Here is a 23,921-nt window from a genome sequence, read left to right on the forward strand (position 1 = left end):
AGTATTAAAAACCGATGGGACAAGATGTGGAAGAAACATCCTTATAAATCATCTGAATGTAATGTTTCTTTTGTACAAAGCTTACAGTAAAGGTGATTTATACAAAATGTACTCCAGCTGTAATAAGTCGGCTAATATATATATTTTTTTATCTTTACTCCAGGTACTCTCCACAGGTTTTATATGAGCCGTGTGTCCAGGATGTTGTCACCTTCTTGGTGGTGTTCATCTGCAGTGAGAACTACATCAGGAACCCCTACCTTATCGCCAAGTTGGTGGAGGTGTTGTTTGTCACCAACCCTGCTGTACAACCTCGTACTCAGAGATTCTCTGAAATGATGGAGAACCACCCGTTGTCCATCAAACATCTGGTCCCTGCTCTCATGAAGTTTTATACAGGTGACTTCTTATATTTAGATGGATCCAGAGACGGGATTATTTTTTGTTACAGTTACTGAAGTGATCGCAGCATCAGTTACTGATGGTGGAGTAAATACAGGTGTTTTTACTTAGTCACTCAGATTTCTAATTCGTCATGAAATGATGATAAATATGGACCCTTCAGCTCCATTACTACCAGTCTGAAGATGTTTTATTTGCAGTAATGATGGACTGTTGTTTATTTTATGGTTAAATAACTCCAGCTGGAGTGACTCATGTCTTATTTTTTGTAACTTTTCATCTCAAGTTGTTTACATCTTATACTTGCATAAATTTGCCTTGAGTGCAGACGGTACTCTGCAGTAAACCAATTATTTCTCTTCTTATACATGTTTCTGACTCTAATGGCATCTTTAAACTATTCTCCTTCTGTTTTGTGTAGATGTGGAGCACACCGGTGCCACCAGTGAGTTCTATGACAAGTTCACCATACGGTACCATATCAGTACGATCTTCAAGAGTCTTTGGCAGAATATTGCCCATCATGGCACCTTCACGGAGGAGTTCAAGTGAGTTTACTGCTGACAAAAAATGCATAGGGTGAGATTTGTCTCTGTGACTTACTGATTTGTTTTTCTGTGCTTACTCCCCTCTAGCTCTGGCAAGCAGTTTGTGCGCTACATCAACATGCTGATCAATGACACCACCTTCCTGCTAGATGAGAGCCTCGAGTCCCTGAAGCGTATTCACGAAGTTCAAGAAGAGATGAAGAACAAGGAGCACTGGGAGCAGCTGCCCAGGGTCTGTGTTCTGGTTTTATTTACGTTCAGGCAGAAATGGCAACAATGCAAATCTTTTAATAAAAGACTGACACAATCTGTGGTTTGTCATAAAATCTGCAGAAAAACGCCTTTAAAACAACTTTCATTATTTTATAATTAACTAATTGATAAATATAATAATTATAGACAGAAAGGCCTTTTTTAACTCAGACATTCTTCAATTAATTTTTCCGCATTTGTTGAACTGGTGTGTGAAACATTAAAGAAAAAAAAAACTAAGAGTTATAGACTGAAACAGCTTTTATTATTAACTTTTTGTTGTATTTTAACATCCAGGAGCAGCAGCAGAGCCGACAGTCCCAGCTGACTCAGGATGAGCGAGTTTCTCGTTCCTATCTGGCCCTCGCTACAGAAACGGTGGAAATGTTTCACATTCTCACCAAACAAGTTCAGAAGCCTTTCCTCAGGCCTGTGAGTGTCACTGTCCCCCCAAAGCGTCTCTCATGTTCATCGTATGTAGTCAAGGAGCTCTGGGGGGTTAACAGTATAAAGTCTAAAATAAACCATGTTCTAAACCATTCCACGCAGGAGCTGGGGCCTCGTTTAGCTGCCATGCTGAACTTTAACCTGCAGCAGCTCTGTGGGCCTAAGTGTCGGGACCTGAAAGTGGAGAACCCGGAGAAGTACGGCTTTGAGCCAAAGAAGCTCCTGGACCAGCTGACTGACATCTACCTTCAGCTAGACTGTGCCCGCTTTGCAAAAGCGATTGCAGATGATCAGGTTTGCACTGAGAGCAGAGAGGAGGAAATGTTTCACCTAAAAAACACAAACACTCAGCTCTTAACTGATCATATTCAACAAATCCACACTTTTAGGATTTCTATCTACAGTAAATTGGTGACTAACACCTTAATTCAGTTTTAGGCTTTTCCACCAATGGTTAAATAACATTTTTGTGAATTGGTTTAATAATTTGTATTAATAAAACAAAGTTTTAGATTTACATTTAATAACAAATGTATAAAGAAGCAGTGCTGCATTGATTCATCAACCTCTTTTACAGGTTTTTATCTTCATATTAGTGGTTTTATGTTAAAAATAAAATACTGAGGACTCACCCCAAATTATTATTTCTTTCTTTTTTCAGCGATCATACAGCCGTGAACTTTTTGAGGAGGTGATCTCTAAGATGAAGAAGGCTGGTATTAAGTCCTCTATTGCCATTGAGAAATTCAAGCTGCTATCAGAGAAGGTGGAAGAAATAGTCGCTAAGAACTCCCAGTCTGAAATGGACTACAGCGACGCACCTGATGAGTTCAAAGGTTCGTTTGTTTGCTTGGAGGATTTTTTGGTGTGTTCTAACACTTTAAGTTTGCAAAAGCACGGCATCCTCTCTCTCTCTCTCCTACAGAATGAAAACAGCCCAGGTTTAAATACCAACTTTTTTGCTCATAAAAAGTCACCAAGTCTGATTCAAGAGCTATGCAATACCAGTAAATGAACAAAAATCTGTATAACACTAACTGTGGTCTATACTTCAAAAACGGATCATTTTAAATCAAACTGATCATTTATAAATAAGATGAGAGAAATGAAAGGTAAACTAAACTAATCTAGTGTTTTACTAAAGTGGGTACCTCAGTGTCACCCCAGGTCAGTCACTGACAGACAGGATCGTCGGTGGATTCCAGACATTTGCAGCAGGTTTCGCAGCTCATACAGATCATACAGAGAGCTTAGAGCAGGGCGATCCTGTAACCACAGACTTAATCTAATCCAGGAAGAGAATGCGGTCTGCATACCACCTTTGATTTTCACATGGGCCTGCCAGCCCACCGCAGTTGAAGGGAGTGTGCCGTACAGGAGGCTGGAGGATCAGCTGTCGGTGTGGTTACAATATCACACAGCACGTTTTATTTTTGTGACGTACAAGTTCCACTTTAACAACCTTGTGACATTTCAATATATAGTGCACACACACTTGATGAAGTCCTCCTCACAAGTTTTTATTGGAGTTTTTGTTTGTGTGTTTTTATAGCTGCGCTAACATTGCTGTCATAGAACAGATGACCCCTTTCCCAGCTCCATTCCCGGGGATGAATTCATGCTGACATTTCTGGATTATTTGTTTTTAATCTGCTGTGTTTCTGTTCTAATCCAGTCCAAAATCATGTGTTACTACAGACCCTTTGATGGACACACTGATGACTGACCCTGTCATGCTGCCTTCGGGGAACATTATGGACAGATCCATTATATTGCGCCACCTGCTCAACTCCCCCACTGACCCCTTCAACAGGCAGCCGCTCACAGAGAGCATGCTGGAGCCAGGTAACACCATCATGATTTATTCTCAGCACATGAAAAGTAAGGACCTTATGGAGCAATCATTCATTTCTGTCAAAGAACAGCAAAATTTTTTAATAAAATTTTTAGGCGGGTGCTTTCAAATTAATTCACTTCCTGCTAGCTTGTTTGTTCTTCAGCTGCTTCTCACAGTGTCATTTTGTTTCAGTACCTGAACTGAAGGAGAGAATCCACGCCTGGATGAGAGATAAGCAGGGTGGACGGCCGATCTGAGGACCATGTCGCTGGCGTCTGTCCCGCTTATCATCATGAAGGGATCTGTCCAAATCGCCTGAGTTCAGTATCACTGCTATCAACGAGAACAGCTTTGGAATTGGGGGAATTAAAGGAGATCTGATTGGGTTTTTATTTGCATTTACCCTTTTTTGTCTCCAACCATTGTCATGGTTCTAAACGCAAAACATAATAAAGTTAAGACTTTTAAGTTTTCTCTCTCTCCCTCGAGTTTCTGTATGCACATCAAAAGAAGATTTACTCAATGTTTGGTTCATGCATTGAAATTTTACAATGTTGCCAGCAGGATTAGCAGGTAGGTCTGTTAATCTTATATCTTTACAGGTTTTGTTTTGCTTAGATAGCTGCAACTATTAAGAATCTATTTTATAACCTCATCTCATTTCAAAAGTAAATGTACTTACAGGAAATGAGCTGTGGATAGAGTAAACTGTGTTCAGATAAGCGTTTTATAATTTTACTGACCTCAAATTAGTTATCATTTTATATGAAAGTTGGTAAGAACACAAAATAAAACCCAGAAACACCATCGACAACACGTTATGTTTATTTGTATATCATTTTACTCAGCGTGGTCCTGGTGCCATTCATTATCTGTGCAGAAAATAACATGCTTCTTTTGGAAACCAGGGCTTTGAAGTTATATTACCTACGAGATTGAACTTGGGGTAGAATAACCATAGGCAGACACAACAGTTGTGTTCTCATGCTGCAGGAAAACTGATGACAGAGAGATGGGTAATCTAAATTGTAACAAAAAACCCAGAAAAACTTCTAAAGAGATCCACGGTGAACTTCAAGGAACATCGGTGTCAGATTGCATCATCTGTTGGGAGGCAACAAAGGAAGATTGTTGAAAACCAACCATAAAAAAGCCAGACTGCAATATGCCAATCAACATGTTGACAAGCCACAAAGCTTCTGTAGACCACTGCAAATGTATTAAAAACATGAGTGAAGGACCTCATAAATAATTAGACTCCTTAAAAGTTAATTTCTCACGTGCAGAGTGTCTTGTTAGAGAGAATAGAGGTGTATCCTGAAATCCAAATGTTTAAAATGTTGCTCACAATAAAAAAAGTGAAACCATTAAACGTGTTGCTGAAGATTGGTGTCAAACACATTTTGTAATGGTTGATTTATAAAACGTTGAAAAAGTAAATCTGGCATTGTGTATCTAATATTTTATTTATCATGCACATGTTAACTCATGTTATAATTTTTTGTGTTGTCTGGGCTGTTTTTTGCGTCTTCTTGTTGCTGTGATATAATTTAAAGATGTTTTTTTTTACATCACTTTGTTATAATTTGTCTTCAACCATGTAAAAACCCTCTCAGCATTTGATTTGAGTTTTGTACAACACCCATCTGATATAAAACCACTATCCCCTACTTTATGTCAATTTCTCGCTAGGGGACGCTGTTTGCGGTGACCCTCGTGTTGCGGTGACAGCGGTGCGGGGAGCGGTGGGCAGAAATCCTGCAGTGTGGCGTCACGACCGAAAGAACGAAAATAAACTCCACCTACTCACTTCAGCTCCTGACGTAGAAGCTCCCCATTGGGTAGTCAATGTGTCAGTTTATCACATCTCTTCTTTCATTGGTCTGTCCGCCTGTCAATCAGCACGCTGAGTGAGCGTTGACGTAATCTCTTCAGTAAATCAAGGCGATCCATCGATTTCCATTTTCGCTCTGGTGCAGAAAGGCGTCCACTGACTGTCTCTGCTGGAAAAAAGCTAGTTTAGGAGTCGCCGTTTCCGTTTATACGTCTCTTCGGTGGAGGATGCCGCTATGATGGGTGTTTTTCACGGAAATGGAGTTTGTGGCTGTTTACGTTCGTGCAGAATCTGATTAAAAACACATCTTGTCGCCCGCAAGCTAACGTTTAGTTCACGCCACTGACTGTCCGGGGTGGTCCCGTATCAGTGAGAGTCTTCAAGCGTGAGTATAAAAAGATATAAAAAATACACATATATTTAATACAATAACTATTGGTAATGACTCATATTTGCTGTTGAACAGCTGTGTGTAGCTGACGTTCTTGTCCGACCTAATTATTTACGCCGCAATGGTTCCGATAGCTTAATATTTACGTGTATTTGTAAAACATTTGGTCTTGCTAGTTTATGAGCATTAATATATTTATATATATTTTCTAATGATAGATGCATTTTAACACTTATGGTTGCTTCTGTCTCGCGCCAGTACTGAACCAACTGTCACGAGCCTTCACGTCGTAAAATCATCCAATGAAAATCAATTCAAAACTCCTATTGGAATTTAATAATCAGTCTTTCTCCTTTTCCGTTCGGTGTAAATGTGAACAATGTGTTAATTTTGTGCAGCAATCTCAGGCATGCAACTCATTGCTGGCCTGTTCCACAACACCCAGAAGGGCAGGATTAGTGCTCTTCTTAACATCGGCTATTTGAATGATCCGAATCAGACATATGAGCTGTTTTTATGCACAGGATGAGGAAGTTAGATGTAGCAGACGGGCCTGGCTCGCTGTCCTACTGTAGCCCACACCAAAAGGGAAGATAGAATTTCATCATGGGCGTATGCTTCAGCGAGTATGGCTGACTGTATGAATGTAGAGGAAAAAAACATAGATATTTAGGTTATGTAGTCACTCTTGTCGCCAGGAGCTAAAGCTTAAATCCCCAACAAACACAAGAGATTTTAATGTAGTTAACATTATTAAACACAATAACAATAACGGTGGAGATGGTTATTATTTAGCCATCTGGTTTGCAGAATAAAGTGCAGTTTTACTTTATTTACCCGTTAAAGGTTTGATAAAAAGCAGTTTGCATTCATCAAAGGCTTCAGTGGTGTAGGTTGGCCATATTTGTTGTTTATTATTATGTCTGGATGGCATCTTGACTGTTTGACTTTTTTTGTTTTTTGCATTCCGAAAGAAAACACAAAGATGGATATTCTATATATCAAATCGGGCATCTTCTGTGTTTCCTGTGTCCTTTAGGGGCGATATACAAAAAATCTCACAGGGAGACGATCCTGAAAAGCAAACATGTCTGGGGCGTCCGTGAAAGTCGCCGTGCGAGTTCGGCCCTTCAACTCCAGAGAAATAGGCAAAGAGTCCAAATGTATCATTCAGATGCAGGGCAACACTACAAGTAAGTCTGGCGTGCAACCCTCTGACATGCAGAATGAACACACACGCACGCACACACACACACAATCTTGAATTGATGTTCAGTCTGCTAAAGAAAGTTTGGTGTACCATACATCAGCCCACCTGGTCTCCCCTTCGTGGGTCTTTGCAAAAAGAAGCGAATAGTGGACAGTTGGGGACAAACAGCCCGAAGGACAATAAAGGCCCCCAGGGTGAAATTCCCCCTCCTCTGAAGGGCCCTGCATGCATGAGGAGTTTGTGTGTGAAAGACTCGTTTGGTGACTTAGGGGTCATCACACAGTCTAACCTGTAAATGCCCCCACATTCATCTAGCCTTATTCAGCATTTTGTCATGGATATGTGGCTCTCTGTGTATTTTATGGCAAAATTACCTTTGCGTTTACACAAACATTTTGTGTAGCGCTTGTTAAAAAGCAAAATAAAATTTTATAATGGAAAGTTATTCATTTACTTGCTAAACCCTTTTCTCTGCAGCTATACTAATTAGTTTCTTATGTCGCTGTGCTAGGGTTGTTGAATAGATGCCAAAGCTTTTATTTTGCTTTTAGGCTGCTGTGTGTGCAGGATGTGTGAAATCAGAGTTGCATCATTACTTAATAGTTCTTTAAAGGTAATGAACAAACAAAAACACAGAAACAAAGTAAACATAATAATTGGTTTTGATTTGCAGCGATATAAAAGGTTTTTATTTAAAGGACTGTGCACAACGATGAATGGTTTAATATGTAAAGGTGTTTAGCTTAACTGTGTTAATAGCTAAACAGGTGAAGAATATATTCTAATATATTTTGTAGTCATGTGATTCAACTTGTTTACTTGTGACTATGAGTCATCACAGTTATCTGCTTCTTTACTCGTGATTGTGCTGTCTGTCCCATTCCAGCCAGCAGATGAACACAGCCTCCCTGACATTAGCAGAAGCATTTAATGATCCAGTAACAAGACAGCTTGTGACAGAGGAGATCTGTTCCTTCAGCAGGCTCTCTGACTTTCTTCAAGTCTCTTGTCTGTCAGTCTTACCAGCCTCATTAGTCTAAAACCTATGTGAATCTTCTCTGAGATCAAGTGTCCCTCCTAGATATGGCTCACTTGTTTTTTATCTCTCACACTCCACCAAAGAGAAGCTTTGTGTTAAATCCCCACTACTTTCACTCCATATCCTTGGGTTTTCATTATGCCAATGTCACCCCAAGGAGCTTACGGGTGACTTGTGGTTTGTGGCAGAACTGCAGTGGCATATGCAGTGTTTTTTCTTTTTTTTTTTTTGAGAGTGGGGGTGTTAACCAGCGAGTGTGTAAGGCTGCTGCACAGCCTACTCTACCTCCCATTACACAGGCAGATTGCTGAACAGAAAGGGAGGCTGGCAAGCTGCCATACTCTGCCTTCATCAGGACTTCATTGCAGATGGTATGCTGAGAATGCTGTCTTATTAGAATGGCGAGAGGTTTAACAGCACCTGGTGGGTCAGACGTGGAGGAGGACTCACGGTTGACATTATTTGACGTGCATTGAGGAAATCCTGTCTGCTCTGTAAATGCTTACTCATTTATTCCATCATCATATTTACTGAACTCAGTTACCCTTTAATTATCTGACATGTAAAGCTGCCAAAACTTATGCAAAATCAGATAAACTTACAAGATCAGCATATATAGTTCTTTATAGGATTGTCCTTAAGTTTGAACTAAACTAGTGGTAGGAGTGTGAGAAAAATCCAAATGGAAAAGAGAATGTATGATCAGAAGAGAGGAGATGGGGGAAACCTTACAGATTGTTTCCACTGAAGGAAAAATCCTATGATCACATGATAAACGAGCTGTTAATGACTGTCAGAGGAAAAAAAAATGAGCAAGCTCAAATGACATAAAGGAATATTCATAAAGTGGGCCAGCTGGACAATGATTCATTTTTTCCTAGTTTGCTTCTTTTATTGTTCTCTATAGAACATCAGTGTGTGAATGTGAGAGTGCATAAATAGTAGAAAGTGCTTTGGGTCTTGTCTTGAAAAGTGCTATATAAATCCAAACATTATTATTATTATTATTATTTTATAGCCATGGTTGCATTTGGACCCAACAGTTGCATGGGTTATCTTGGGATTATAGTTACTGGAAAGCACATCTTCATCAGCTTCTTTTCTTGGGTTAGATTTAGATGCTGAACTGATGTAACAGTCAGCCAATGTGTTGGAGACTGTAGAACATCATGTAACCTTGACCATTGCTGTTAGGTGAGCAACCATGTTTTTGTCTCTGTTAGGAAAATATCTGACAAATCCTTACATACATTTACAGCTGATTTAATTTTTAGACTCACTCCTAATCTTAGACACCACAACCAATAGCAATTAGTAGGGACGTGTATTGGTGAAATTCTGGCGATACGATGTGTATCACGATACAGGGAGACAATACAATGTATCACAATATATTGTGATACATTCAGCCAGACGATAATAGCAATTTTATTAGACTGAAATTATTGTAGAAAATTTCAATAAACAGTCCAAACTGATACACATAACATGTTTAACATGAGGTATCAGAACCATAATAGAGGGATTTACATTTCAATGGTTGAAACAAAACCCATTGCACAATGCTGCCAACTAGCGGTCTGCGTTTGAATAGCTCCAAAAGAAAAGAAAAAAATGTTTACATGTAAATTATTCCCAAAAAATTGATACATGGCTTTTAAATATTGATGTAATATAGCAGGAAAAAATATTGCGATATATTGCCATATCGAAATGTTCTGTCGAGCAAAACACCGGCGACAGAGCCGTCTGTGGGAAGCCCAACCTTCGCTTTGCACATGCGCAGGAAGTGAAAACTACCTAACAACGTACGACGATGGCCTTGCGTGAATGGTTCACTAGAATGATTGACAGTTAAGCGGACCAGTGGTTCAGATGATCCACCCGGAAGAAGAGTATCTTTGCTATACCTTTGATAACTTCTCAAGATGATCTTAGTTTCAAACTGGTATTAAAAGTGGTGTCTGGTTAGCAAACCTTCAAGGATTGCTCGACATTTAATTTAACTTTTGCATTTTGCAAGTGAGACTGAAGATGTAAAAGGACAGCCTCTTTTATGGCTTACCCTTGCTTTCTTTTTTGGGAAGGAATACCATACCATACCACCCCATACCATTTTATGTGTTGAGCACTTTTAGCACATTGAACACATCAATAGAGCTGACCAAAGTGCTGCACATTCAAAAACAAACAAGCTAAATAATCACATAGAAGTTCAATTAAAAAGAGCAGAATAAAAACCAAACACTGCAATTAGAACCATAAAATACACAAATGTAAAATTAAGCAATCAAGATGGAAAGGAGGAAAACCAATAGACTTAATGAATGAGTATAGGAAATGACATAAATACTCTCCTAGTGTTACTGATCTTATTTATCCCTGAAATGAAAGCACTTATGTATTGATCAACTTGTAAACTTTAATTTTTTGGGAAAAATACCATTTGTTTGGTTGGCAATGTTGGCGTTGTCACCTCTAATTTTCCAAATGCATCGTTGAGACATACAGTTGTAGTTGGATAGTTCTTATCAACCAATAGATCTGCATTTCATAAAGAAGTCATACTTGTTCTGTTTAAGTGGTTTTAGGATTTAAATAGAACTGAACTCTGTCTAGAAGAAATGGTATGCTTCATTAAGTTGCTTGGTCAGCTTGTAGGTGTTGGCAGACACACGAAAGAAGGCCAAGACGTTCCTTCCTGTTGTGGTTTACCCAAGGACATGTGTCCGTCTATGTGCATGTATAAACGGCTCAGAGAATGGTGGAGCTTTGGAGAAAGAGCAGGATATGCCATCTCCCCCTCACCATCGCGCCTTTCAACAATGCACAGAGGCTTGTCGAGGATTGGGCGCAGGCAGAGAAGCTGCAAATTGATTACCCAGTGTGCATGGCCTCTGCAGGCAGCCTGGAAAGAAGCAAAGGCCTCATTCAGCAGAGGCTCTTAAACATACCAAACCTAATGTAATTAGAAAGGAGCATTGCAATAGTCAGCTGCGTTGATTCAACTTGATGTTTCAAATGTTAAATAAGCCCATATTTGGGCTGAGATGTTGTTTTGGGGCTTTTTCTTATGTAACTTGTGTGTTGATTCCCTTAAGCCAGTGAGCAGAGATTCATAAATGTGATGTTAAGTGCAAAACCTGATTATTTCTAGCTGTGGTCGGTGTTCTGGATTGTGTATATAATGTAGGGATGCACCAATGAATCGGCATTTGATCCCAATCGGCCGATAGCGCCCCTATCGGTTTTGATCGGAGTTTTCAAAATAGATCAAAGCAGACCGATCAGCCAGACCATTTTAGATTAGGTTACATTTCCTTTATTCCCAGATTATGTAGTTTGTAGCACTCATTATGATGTTGTAGAAAATTTCTGGCCAATCCACGTGATCGGTATCAGTGATCGGTATCGGTGATCAGCATTCTTTGATATCGGTATCGGTGATCGGCAGCAAAAAACCTGATCGGTGCATCCCTAATATAATGTCCTGTTTGTCTACCAGAATTACACTTTTTATGATGAGTAAACCAAAAGACAGATGAATGGTGCAAACAGAAGGTCAACACATCAGTTAAACCTTCACCTTTCAGATGTAATTCCACCAAGTGTCCTCTCAATAAAAGCTAAGTGCACGGTGACATTAGAAAACCCCCACAGGGAGGGATAAGCTCAGCGTCAGTGCTGGTTTCACATGAGCGAAGGCCATTACCAGAGCAGAAATAACAATGAGCTCTTCTCATGTCAGTGAATTATGGTTATTGAAGAGAGCACTAGTGAGATATTTGGGGAGACATTTGTGTGAGAGATGACCATCCCTCTGCTGAACCTTGTGCAGTCTGGGACGATTGACCCACTTAGGGCCAATAATCCACCGGCTTGCTTCAGGTCACCACGCCCTTGTCCCATAATCCCTCTGACCCATGTGGGTGTACAGACACCTTCCTTAAGATGCCACACCTCTCATCCCCTCCTGCTCAGATTGTTATTTATTTTTTTAAATTTTTATCATTCACTTCTCAGCTAACCGAGTCTGACCTCCTAAGAAGGAAGGAGGACCAGCAGATACAGTCTGTCATCGGCTTTTCTGGTGCACGAGACGGTCAAGTGGCAACAAACATAAAAGCACGTTGTCTGATGCTCACCCACTTCTGAGTAAACCTTCCTGTGGCGACTCTGTAATAGAAAGTGACAGTTTATTGTAACTGTCTGGGAAATTTGCTTTGGTGAGTGTTATTAACTCGGGAGACGCTGGTTGTTTTGGTTCTCCTGCAAAGACAGAATCCGGGTTTAAGATCACAGGGAATCAACACATTTTAAATATTTAATGAAAGTCTGAAGCCTTAATTGCACTTCTGACTCAATTGGATACTATTTTCAATTAATGTGTTGCTCTAGTCTCCGTGAACATTCACTTTATTTTGTAGAAGTGTGCACAGTGCACTCATGCTTTTTTCTTTTTCTTTTACCTGTTTGTTCCTTCTAATTTACCACATTCTAGAATCTTGATAATTATTAATTCGGATATAAAATAGACGGACTTTCTTTTGCATACACATTTTTATCAGATTTCTTCTCAGTTGCTTTTAAATATTGCAGGTAATCAGTAAATCTCTTTATGGACTTATTTTCTTTTTAAAATGTAAAATTAGCTGTGGTTTGCTGCAGTGTTTGGTGTAAAATTATTTTCTCCATGTAGGTCTGTTGAACTTAGTGTCATTCTAGGCTTTTATTATTCATTAATGCAGCTGATTTGCAGTTTTTCATTAGGAACTGGGAGTGTTCTTGTCGGCAGTGTGTGTGTGTGTGTGTGTGTTGGCCCTCTTGTCACAGTCTGCATTTGAATTAGCCAAGGATGATTAAAATACTATATCATGATGTCTTCTCTTACCTTCTGGATATTATTAAGTGTAGTTTTGTGAGTGATCTTTGTACTCTCCACAAAACTGTTCAGCATTTAGAGAAATGTTGCGACGCAAAACAATAAATCAATATTATTATTATTATTTGAATTTCCTCAGAGCCACAGCAGCAACATTTGTCTGCACTAAACTACTTTTTAATAATGAGTGTTTGGAATAATAAGAAACCACAACATAGCTGGACACGTACTACAGAGCTCAGAAAAAAACAAAATGTTTCAGAATAATTTATCAGTTTGTACAACTTGTGGTATCTGTTTGTCTGTTTCTGTTAACTTTATCACAAATATTAGATTTGGTGTGTACTGTTTCACAGCATCTTCTTCAGATGCTTTTACATATTTAACCCATTTTTAATTAAATGTAGAGCCTCGCTACCATCCATCCATCCATCCATCCATTTTTGGCCACATTTCCTGGGTCAGGTTGCGGGGGCAGTAGGCTAAGCAGAGAAGCCCAGTCTTCCCTCTCCCCAACCACTTGGGTCAGCTCCTCCAGGGGAATTCTAAGGCGTTCCCTGGCCAGCTGAAAGACTTGGTCTCTCCAGCGTGTCCTGGGTCTTCCTTTAGGTCTCTTCCTGGTTGGACGTGCCCTGAAAACCTCACCAGGGAGTCATCCAGGAGGCTTCCTAACCAGATGCCCAAGCCACCTCAACTGGCCCCTCTTGATGTGGAGGAGCAGCGGATCTACTCTGAGCCCCTCCCGGATGACCAAGCTTCTCACCCTATCTCTAAGCCCAGCCACCCTGCGGCAAAAACCCATTTCACCCACTTGTATCTGTGAACTCGTTCTTTCGGCCACTACCGAACGCTCGTGGCCTTAGGTCAGGGTAGAAGTTTAGATCGACCGTTAAATTGAGAGCTTCTCCTTCTGACTCAGCTCTCTCTTCACCACGACTGACTGGTACATCGCCCGCATCACTGCAGCCTCGCTACTATTAAACTATAAATCATCTGGTTTGTCATCTTAACCTACATTTAAGTGTCCTAAAACATCTGTGGTCAGTTCTTTTCAATCTTTTCGGGAGAACTCATACATCTACGTGGGTACATGTCATGTATGACAGCTGCTTTCTTTTGAACACATCATCCCTTTAGTCTCTCATTGCAGCTTGTGAATGAGCTCAGTCGAGTCTTCTGTAGCAAATGTGAGATATCAGAGGAGCCAACTCTAGAGGGGGAGGGGAATTAAAAGCATCCTCGGCAGCAGAGATGGTGGAAGTTGCTCACAAGCACCGTTCACGTGTAACGTAGCGTGAGGCAACATCGCATCCAGTCACCCAGCTCAGAATGATGAGAACATGTTTATGCATGTGAGCTCGACTGAAGGAGAAGAAGGCAAAGATGCATCTGCTGATGTGTAACGTAAATCTCCTCAAAAAAATCAAAGACCATCATTAGCAGAACACGAGGGTACTGTATGTGTATTTTTAGGTGACGTCTGGTTATTTTTCCTAGTTTCAGAATGACTGAGAGTCAGAGGTCTAAAGGGATATCATCACTTACAGCACCCTTTGTTCATATCTCTGGAGGTAGACCCTTATGACTCTGGCGGTATGTTTGGACTCGTCTCTCTGAGGGTATTGCGTGACAGTCGATGGTAAACACACTCCGTGCTACATATACACTTAGAGAGGAGCAGCATTTTGCTTGATATTATCCAGCATCAGCTCACTTTATCCTGACGTGGACATAAGTGTGTAACGTCCAGCAATGGTCAGTTTAGGTTCAGTCTGACCTTTCAACATCTATTCAACATCTGGTCAGAAAGAAGGCACAACACTGCATGTGTTCCCTTTAAATGAGCCTGCCTTCATACCAGCTGGGACTCACAGACAAGACAAGTCTGAAAGATAAACAATAACTTTCTTTCCCAAGGTCCCATCTGTCTGCCTCCACAGAGGGAACAACTCCAGCTCGAGTCAATTGCTAAATTCAAGAATGATGTACTAAACCAATATGAACTTCTTCCATGACTTATAATCTAGATAATCATTAAATAAACATTTGTTTATTACTACTTATAATAATTATAGTATAATGAAATGCTTCATTAATCTGTGCTCACTGAATGGATGTTATGTTATGTTTGTCTACAAGAACCTGCCACGTGTTCAACGTGTTTTGACGACAAGGTCCTCACACCTGCACTCACACAATAACAAGTAAGGTTAAGTTAAACTCCAACACATAGTATTAAACCAGTCAGAACATCCTGTATGAAGGTGTTTTTCTGAGTTGTCTTGGTAACATATCTCAAACTTGTCAGCCTCTGATTGGCTGTGCAAATCATAACATCAAAACCTTAAAACTGGATCATGCTGAGTGATTCGACAGTTCTAGAGAATTGCTCAGACCGGCCACCTGTAGTAAACCTGTTTAACCATCAAAGATTTTGACACGTCATCAAAACCTTTTTGCACCTGCAAAGCTGATGAGCAAACAGTTCCTGCAGAAACAAAGCTGATATTTTTAGACTCCTTAAGAGTCCGCCAGACGCTCGGTTCCATCCAGCTGTTGTGACCCGAGACATCTCTGGACTGAAGAGTCGGTACCACGGTATTCTACAGCCCTCTGGTGCCAGAGGTCAGCCGACCCCTGCGACTTTCGGATCCACCAAGAGTTTCTCTCCAAAACGGGTGAAGTAGACATGACAGATTGCGTCTGACGTTCTTCTGACGATAATAACTTTATAGCTTAGAGCAAACCAAATTCTTTTCACCAGAACTCGGCTTTCTTTGATAAGGAAGCTCTGACTGACATCGCATCCACACATAGGTTCCTTCCTCACGTTTAGTTACATCCACTCACAGTAAATGCTTAGTTAATTAGTCATGTTTTTAATTGTTTGCTAAATAAATTCTTACTTTTATAAACCTGACTTTCTTGAAGTAACACGAAGTGTGGTTGATCACTGAAAAAGCAAAAAACCTAGATCTTCTGAATTAAATCCTAGAATATTCTTATAATATAAAATAAAGACCTAGCAGGTTAATATTTTATATTTATATAGAATATTACATCTTCCTGGTCATAACAAATAAAATCATCAGTTTGATTACGCTACAAGTGTGTCTGGCTGGATGTGGGTTTATGCACTAACACGGGCCCGGTTCCCTTTGCCTTTTCCCACAACGCCATTCTCCATACAACCAGCAGATTTTTCACTTGTCTCTTCGAGTTGTGCTCACAGCAGCCCACATCCATTCATCACTGACGTGATAATGAAAGCAGGGGGCTAGAAAAGTACATAATGGCATGTTTGTTTTCTTGTTATCATACTTTTGCTTCGGTTTCTCTACCTTGTTCTTGGTTTGCTACTTAGGTCGGGTTAAATGGCTGGACTTTCCCACATTCAGGAGCTTGAAGTTGTCGGCCCCCGCCGACACTGCCCTCTCTCTCCAGACTGCATTGTTTGATTTCCTCCCACATGTCTTCAGGGCTGCTTTCAAAAGCAAACTGGAGAATTTTGCAGTCATGGCACGAGCAGCTTGTTGGTAGGCACGATGTTCTATTTTTCATGAGGATAAAGTTGAGATGTTGGCAGCTTAGTAAATATTTAAAATGTTAATAAGCATGAAGAGCTGACCCCTGATCAGAGATGTTCTTCAAAAATGGATATGAATAATGTGCAGCTCAGATAGATATCAGGTTTAATGTAAACAAGTGCATGCTCACACTCCAGCTGTTCAAGTTTTAAATCAAACAAAAACAAATCTCAACTCTGTCTTCATGATGTCATGATTATATAAAAGCATTTAAAGTGAGACTTTAGTTTCTGAGTGGAGCTGGTGGTGGAAATCCAGGTCACTGCTCTGGTAAATGGGTGCCTGTTGTGGTCTATGAATGCAGGGGGGGTGGGGGGGGGGCTGTGTATTTCCCCTGGTTTGTTCAGTCTGGTTTACACTGTTGTTCCCATCCAGCTGTCCAGCCTGGATCATATGATGATCTGCATGCACGGTTCATTCAGTCTGAAGTCTCAGTCGTGATCACACGTCTGGATCAAGCACCTCTTTCTACACAAACCTAAAGGAAGTCGGAGGATGTAGGGAACATTTATAGGAAAAGGTTTTGGCTTTTGAGTTATGGAAAAAAGGCTGATGGAGACATCTTTAACCGGTTATCAATTTCAAAATTGATGTCTAAAATATAAATCCTAACAGCATAAACTTCTTTTGCTTAAAACTGATTTCTGCAGGAAATATAAATGAGTCCATCTGAACCGCTAGCACGTGAGTCTCTATGATGTTCAGGATGTGTTGGAAAAGATCTTTGACCTTTTGAGGCCTGACTTGTGAAATGACAAAAAGAAAACAGACTTTGTTTTCTTTGACACTTACCACTGAAAGCAGGGAGAGGCATTCAAATGGCACCACAAGGAATTCAATTTACAAGCTGTCAGAATATTTATGATTTCTGTAATCTATCATGTCATAATAGCTCTGTGCGGGTTAAAACCCCTGTATCGTCACCTGAGAGGCAGCCTAGTACCCCTCTCTTTGTTGCGGTTCCATGTTTGCTTTGCTTCTGAATGGAGTCCTGCTGGCTTTGCATGTTTTCTCTATCTGGTGGCTTCTAGAAACCTCCCTTTAGTCTCTGTTATTCTGAACGCCGTGACTGAGCCCGTCTAAGCTGCAGCTCTCTCAGCCTCCCGAACTGGATATCAGTGCCTGTGAGCAGGCAGCGACGTATAGTTTGGCTTAAGAGTTCAGCAGAAAGATTGGGGCGGCTCAAATCTGTCCATTCCTTCCTGTCACTGACAGTCTGTCGGTATGCCAGGCACTAACTGCCATCTGCTGTTGTATAAATAGACAGGAGAACTGAACCGGAACAGCTGGCACACGAACCAAGATCTCTGACCTATTCCACTGCTTTCTAGCTCATCTAGAGCCAGTTGATTTATATTTATTAGCTGCTTATTTTATCGTTGAAAACCTGAGCTCTCAGTGTAGTCATTCTGAAAAAACTCTGCTCATGTGTTTAACAAATAGATTTTTTTTCTTATCACATTTACAGTAAGTCCTGTCAGTGGGTGAATTTGGAATCTTATTCTTACTTGTAAAATGTCTGTTTAGTACAATAAAAACCTTTTAACGTGTCTAAAACGTTTCTTTTCACTGCGCCGCCACCTAAAGAGCTGTGGCAAAATCCTCTTAAGTTTGACAGCTGGGAGGAATTAAATAGGATTGTTCTCTAACTTCAAGCAAACAGTGGAAAATCTTTTAAAGCAGAATAAACGACACTTACATAGGTCAGTCTTCATCAGAGAACAAAGTATTTTAGGCATCATCTGCTGTAAACTAATTTACCTCTTGCTGACCACAGTTATCATGAAATTCAGATTTTTTTTAAATGTGGCTGTTTTCTATAAACTGTGTGTGTGTGTGTGTGTGTGTGTGTGTGTGTGTGTGTGTGTGTGTGTGTGTGTGTGTGTGTGTGTGTGTGTCAAAAGAGTCATTGTTACTGGGTGCATAAAGCCTCGTCACAACGGATTACCTAATGTTTTGTGCAGACTCTGGTGTCAGCTGCATTACCCTGCATTTCAGTGCTTTGTTCTGATGTCTTCCTGTACCCCCCCCCCCCCCCCAAAAAAATCTTCTTTCCCAGCAAGAGGGAAAAAACCGACACGATCGGCCTTCAGCGCAGAGACGATCAGAGGTTTTTGTTGTTTGGAACATAACGCCTTCAGAATTCCGGTCAAACTTTCAGATGAGGTTTGATTTTGAAATGGACAAGCTCGTCTTGAAAATTCTTGCATCTTCTGAGTGAATTTTATTTGCAAAATTACCAAACTTTAATTTGACCAAAGTAAATAATATGAATTTTTTTATTTATAAAAACGGAAAGATCTGTTTTTGCTAGCGGACTCTTTAAGTGTTGCTTTATGTTTCTTACGAAGATGCTCGCCTCAGTGGAGACCACGTGTTTGTTTCTGTTGTGGAGATGTCGAGCGTCCTGTGTTATGGTTGCAACACGCTCAGCTGCTGGTCACATGTGTACAGCAGTGCTCAGATTCTACTTTTAGCCGCCAGATTTGAGCCGTATCCAGTGAAAACCCCGTCATCTGCGCTGCAGCCCTGGAAACCAAACCATCACACGCACACACTGCCAACAACACTGTAAAGAACATGCAGAGTATACCCGTGCAACCCTGCCAGACGTCGTGCTTCCTGTTTAAGCCTAAACTACCAAATTAGCATTGCTGTGCTGCTTCTCCGCACATGTCAGCAGCTGCTTTGCTTCAGCACTCGTGGACAAACTGTGACACAGGTGCGCTCTTGAATAAACGTGTGTATGAGCTGTAAATCTTTCATAAAAATGGGATGTAGCATACTTAACTTATAATTCTCTCTTGGCACATTCGGTTGGTTTTGTTGTAAGTACCCTAACTGTCACGATTAGAGGTTTAATAGTAATTTCTCTGGACTGATTTTATTATCTTCACATCAACTGTGTGCTACAGTCTTTCAGCGCTCATCGTTGGGACAATACTAATTAGTGATGTAAGAAAATATCGATACACATGGATACCGTGATATTTGGTGCTATGATGCTGGATGGATATTTAAAAGCAGTTTTTTATTTAGAATTTACATTCCCTATTACTAGGATTATGTATTGGCAAGAGTGTTTAGATATAATATAAATATAAATAAATCACAATACGGGGAGATGATGCAACAATATCTTGCGAAACGCCAGCAACCTGGTCTAGGTGTGCCTCCCCTTCGCCTCAGTCCCGTTGTGACCCTGAACACAACACTGAGGCTGTGCAAAATAAATGATCAGGCTCACATTTTCACACACTATTACATTCAATATGATTTTATTACTGGAACAACATGACCGCTACTATAAAAAGAATATCATGTTGATTTACTCAATGGGACTATTTTTCACAGTTATCTTTAAGATTACGAGATAATCACATTTTATCCCCTTTATATTCTTCCTGTGATTTTAAATAGTCATTGATTAGGATGAACAAATGGTTCCTTAGTGATTTACTTAAAGAGAGGCTGAAATGTTCAGCCATTTTAGACTGTGCTAGTCTCAGGTGAAAAGCGCAAGCTTTTAGTCCCCATCTGGTGCTTGGAGACCTCTTAACAACGTAATTATGGAGGGGTATTGGATTATAGGCCCCATGTTGAAGCAGAAAATGTCTCCAAGCTACAACCAGCTGAGTGATGTTCTTTGGATAGCAGGATGTGACGAGTTGACGTCTATCTACCCTGCTTTAAAATGGAGAGCTCCTATGGAGAGCCGCCATTTTGTTTACTTTGGAACAAGACGTGAAGCTCGCCTCAGGAACCTTTGGGTGCTGAGCTAAATACTAACTGGGGATGCATCAACAAAAAACTAAAGTTTTAAAATCACAAGTTAGTTGAGCTATGACCAGCCTGGGCGCTCCCCTTCTGGAAGACCACGGAAACAGTCTTCTGAAAATATCATTGCCACAAAAAGTCTGTGTGTATCTGATGTGTAATCCAAAATGGTTAGAATAAAGGCAGCTGGACTTTTTGGTTTCTTGAAGACATTTTGCTTCTCATCCAAGGAGCTTTGCCAGTTCTGACTGGAATATGGAAGGGTCAAGCTTATAAACTGTTGCTGTCTATTCTTGCTTAATGAGCAGAAACTACCTATGAATACCTCTCCTTTCTACCCCCAAAGTAGTCATTGGAGTTGTTATTCTCTATTGTGTTGGAATCGTTTTCTAGATTAGATGCAAGAAGGTGTGACCTAGATTGAAACTGTTTGGGAATAAGATTCAGAGCTGCATTATTGCAACAATAGACAACTACAGCTTATAAGCTTGGCTCTCCCATATTCCAGTCAGAATTGACAAAGCTTCTCAGATGAGAAGTAATGTCTTCAAGAAACCAAAGAAGTCGAGTTGCCTTCATTCAAACCCCCTTGGATTTCCATGACCTGGATGACTGACAACCTTTACCAGCATCTGACGTGTAACACCACAAAACAACACAGCATAGTACTGCAGCATTGTTGTTGTTTGGCCATTGTGTATACCTGGCTTTTACTTTGTTTGTTCCCGACAGCATTAGTGTGATGCTATAGGCTACCGGAAGAATGTCAATACAAAAAGGTGTTTCTCTACTGGAAATAAATCTAAAATCAATCAATCAATCAAAAATGTATTGTTATCAAAATATCGTTTTTCCCATGTCCATAAATTTGACAATAAAAAAATGAAAATATGTGTGTAGGTTGGCGAAGTTCGTGTCCCTTAAAAAGCTGTCCCACCTTGAGTCACGAGTTAATGTAATACACGTGACAGCTAGGGATGTCCCATTCCGATATTGATATCAGCCCAAAAAGTCTGTATCGGATTATATCGGACTGCATCAACAATCTCCGATATAAGCAGTACGTTCCACTTAAAATTCCCTTACAGCAATTCTATCCAGGAGTGCCCAGATCCAGCATGCAACGTCCACTTGATCAGAATGTGCTAGCAAAGTAGCAGGGAACAATGTCAGCCATGTGGTGGTATTTTTCCTTCAAGTCCGAAAGACAGTTTGGCTCAGTGCAACACTTGTCATGCACAGGTTTCCCGTGGTGGAACAGAACCAGGAAGTTTAATACGTCCAACCTCATCGTGCATTTGACGCAGGATCATAAAACTTTGCATGAGGATTTTCACAGTATGTGAAATGGAAACTTTAGACACTCAACTTGTAGCGGTTGATCAGTGAACAGTATTGTGTTTTTTTTTTCCTTATGTGACTTCCCTCAGCTGTTCACATTTATGCAACTAAAGGTTAATTAAAAAAAAGGTCCGTTTTTTATACTTACTGTTGCTGGATTTTGTTTTCTGTTTGAATATTATCACTTGATCAAGCCTTTCATACATTCCATACCACTAAACCGGTAAAAGTATGTATGATTTGTGCTGTTATCATATCGGATTGATATCGGTATCGGTCAATACTGAAGGCTGCAATATCGGTATTGTATCAGAAGTAAAAAAAAAAAAAAAGTATCGGGACACCCCTAGTGACAGCCCCATCTAGTGGAGAACTTTTGTTTCTGCGCATACATGTAGTTATTGCCCGTTTATCGTTATCAAGGTGAAATCCTTAATATATCGTGATATTGATCTTAGGTATATCGCCCAGCCCTAGTCTTTACCGTTGCAGAGTCAGTTGCACTTCATTAATTATTATTGCAATACAGTGATCCCTCGTTTATCGCGGTAGATGCGTTCCAGACCTGGCCGCGATAGGTGAAAATCTGCGAAGTAGGGACACCATATTTACAGTATTTATTTAACAGGAGAGGGAGCGCAGCTGATCCTCATCAGCCTGATCAGCGGGACGGCTTTAAAAGGAGGACGGTTATCCAGATACGACGCCGGATGATTAACTACTGCCTGACTCACTTCTCCTCCGGATTTGCTCCCGTCTTGGAGACTTCTGGATACTCACCGGTTCGCTGCCTGGATACCAACTCCGCTCTGCCGTCCCGCTCTCCACCGTGCTCACGCTCCCTCTCCGTTACCTCGTCCTCCTCATCCGTCTACCCTGCCACCTGGAAATCTACAATTCGCCTCTGGATATCACCCCGGCTCAACTCCCCTCCACATTCACCCTGAACTTCCGCTTCCGCTGAACTGCCTCTTCCTGGTTTACCCTCCGCTGGATCACCAGTGTGCCCTCAGTTCTCCTCATCATTAAAGAAATAAAATTATTGTTTATCTTTTACCTCGACTCGAGTCTGATTCTGTATGTCTTGGGTTAGACACTTACCCCAAAACATGACAGAAAAAAAACGCGAATCAGTGAAAAATACCGTGAATCGGCGAATTTCCCTTGAATAAGGCTCCAAAGAAAAAATCTGCGAAGTCGTGAATCCGCGATAAACGAACCGCAAAGTAGCGAGGGATCACTGTAGCTTGATTTACATGTGCATTTAACCACACTGTCACCTGACCAACCCCCTCTCCCCATCGAAAATCATACAAACGTCAGTAAGATGGAAATAAACATTGGTTGTTAATACCGACCAAGTTTAACTCATCAGATTGATACGATATGCAACATTAGCCAATGATGATGCCAATATATCATGCGCCCTTAATAATATAGTGGCCTTCCTTATGACTCAGGGTTTTTAACTTTTTTGTTCATTCCATTAATCTGTTATCAAGGGTTTGTGTAGTAAAAGTTCTCCTGTTGTTAATGGAAACCAACAGTTTAAGTAGCTTAATGTCTTTAGTTACAAATCCCAAAGCTTTTCACACGCGGACTTTAACCATGTGAAGCTTGAAATCTGTATTTCGTGAAGAGCAGTAGTCTAAACCTGGATTCTCAGTAACTGAATTAGTGGAGAGCAGTGATGAGAAATGCTTGAGGCATGAGAAAAGAGAGAACGCAGCATGCTGCATCCTCCCCTTCTGTGCCAAGTTGGAGTTGTTATGGCAACTGGAGTCTGGTCTTATACCTGTTGCCATGGTTGAGGAAGACAGATTGATGACGTTTATGAGGCAGCAGAATGTGTCTTCCATTTCAAGTGTAGATGGGAGCTGTTGATGGAGTGTTTACTAGAAGTAGAGCGTGAACTCTGGGGTTCGGCCACATAAACTCAACGCGTGGCGTTAGGGTTCAGATGTAGAAAAGGGGTTTGGTGACTTGTTGGATTGTGGTATTTATTGTAAGTTTAATGCTCAGAGGTCATGCTGTTTAACACTGAACACAGCTTCATGTGTGTGCTAGATGCATCTTTATCAATAACTAATTTTCTAGTCTTCTAAATAAGATCTGATTCATGTTACGTACAAGACTAACATGGATGAGCCAGCGTCTTGTTCTGTGTGAATGATGCACCACATCCGTGTGATTCACCTCGTGGAGCTGAGCGGGCTGAAGAAAAGGGTCCCAAGAATTAGTTCAGAAAGCTCACAGTAATGTGTTTTATCCTGCCCATCAGTTTCCTAGCCTGCATTTTACAGTCCACCTGTCTCACTTGTGCTGCTGTCTCACTATCTTCCTGTTTTTTATTACTGTGTAGTCTGGCTGACCC

At 40.6% G+C, this 23,921-nt stretch overlaps 2 protein-coding genes across 13 annotated transcripts in view; both read left to right on the forward strand.

Annotated features, from left to right (window-relative positions):
* The window catches only part of ube4b (ubiquitination factor E4B, UFD2 homolog (S. cerevisiae)), a 14,570-nt gene extending 10,612 nt beyond the window's left edge, over positions 1–3,958 (forward strand). For all 3 annotated transcript variants that reach the window (XM_015967659.3, XM_070544650.1, XM_015967660.3), the window contains 8 exons: positions 164–399; positions 824–950; positions 1,038–1,182; positions 1,500–1,634; positions 1,752–1,943; positions 2,311–2,485; positions 3,348–3,494; positions 3,679–3,958. In XM_015967659.3, coding sequence (XP_015823145.3) covers positions 164–399; positions 824–950; positions 1,038–1,182; positions 1,500–1,634; positions 1,752–1,943; positions 2,311–2,485; positions 3,348–3,494; positions 3,679–3,743 — 1,222 coding nt within the window. In that variant the 3' untranslated portion in view covers positions 3,744–3,958. The remainder of the gene's footprint in view (positions 1–163; positions 400–823; positions 951–1,037; positions 1,183–1,499; positions 1,635–1,751; positions 1,944–2,310; positions 2,486–3,347; positions 3,495–3,678) is intronic.
* A 1,515-nt stretch (positions 3,959–5,473) lies between these two features.
* The window catches only part of kif1b (kinesin family member 1B), a 52,922-nt gene continuing 34,474 nt past the window's right edge, over positions 5,474–23,921 (forward strand). For all 10 annotated transcript variants that reach the window (XM_015967643.3, XM_015967655.3, XM_015967644.3 and 7 more), the window contains exons 1-2: positions 5,474–5,705; positions 6,751–6,904. In XM_015967643.3, coding sequence (XP_015823129.3) covers positions 6,799–6,904 — 106 coding nt within the window. In that variant the 5' untranslated portion in view covers positions 5,474–5,705; positions 6,751–6,798. The remainder of the gene's footprint in view (positions 5,706–6,750; positions 6,905–23,921) is intronic.

This window comes from Nothobranchius furzeri, chromosome 15 (assembly GCF_043380555.1).
Source record: "Nothobranchius furzeri strain GRZ-AD chromosome 15, NfurGRZ-RIMD1, whole genome shotgun sequence".
In the NCBI taxonomy this organism is placed as follows: domain Eukaryota; kingdom Metazoa; phylum Chordata; class Actinopteri; order Cyprinodontiformes; family Nothobranchiidae; genus Nothobranchius; species Nothobranchius furzeri.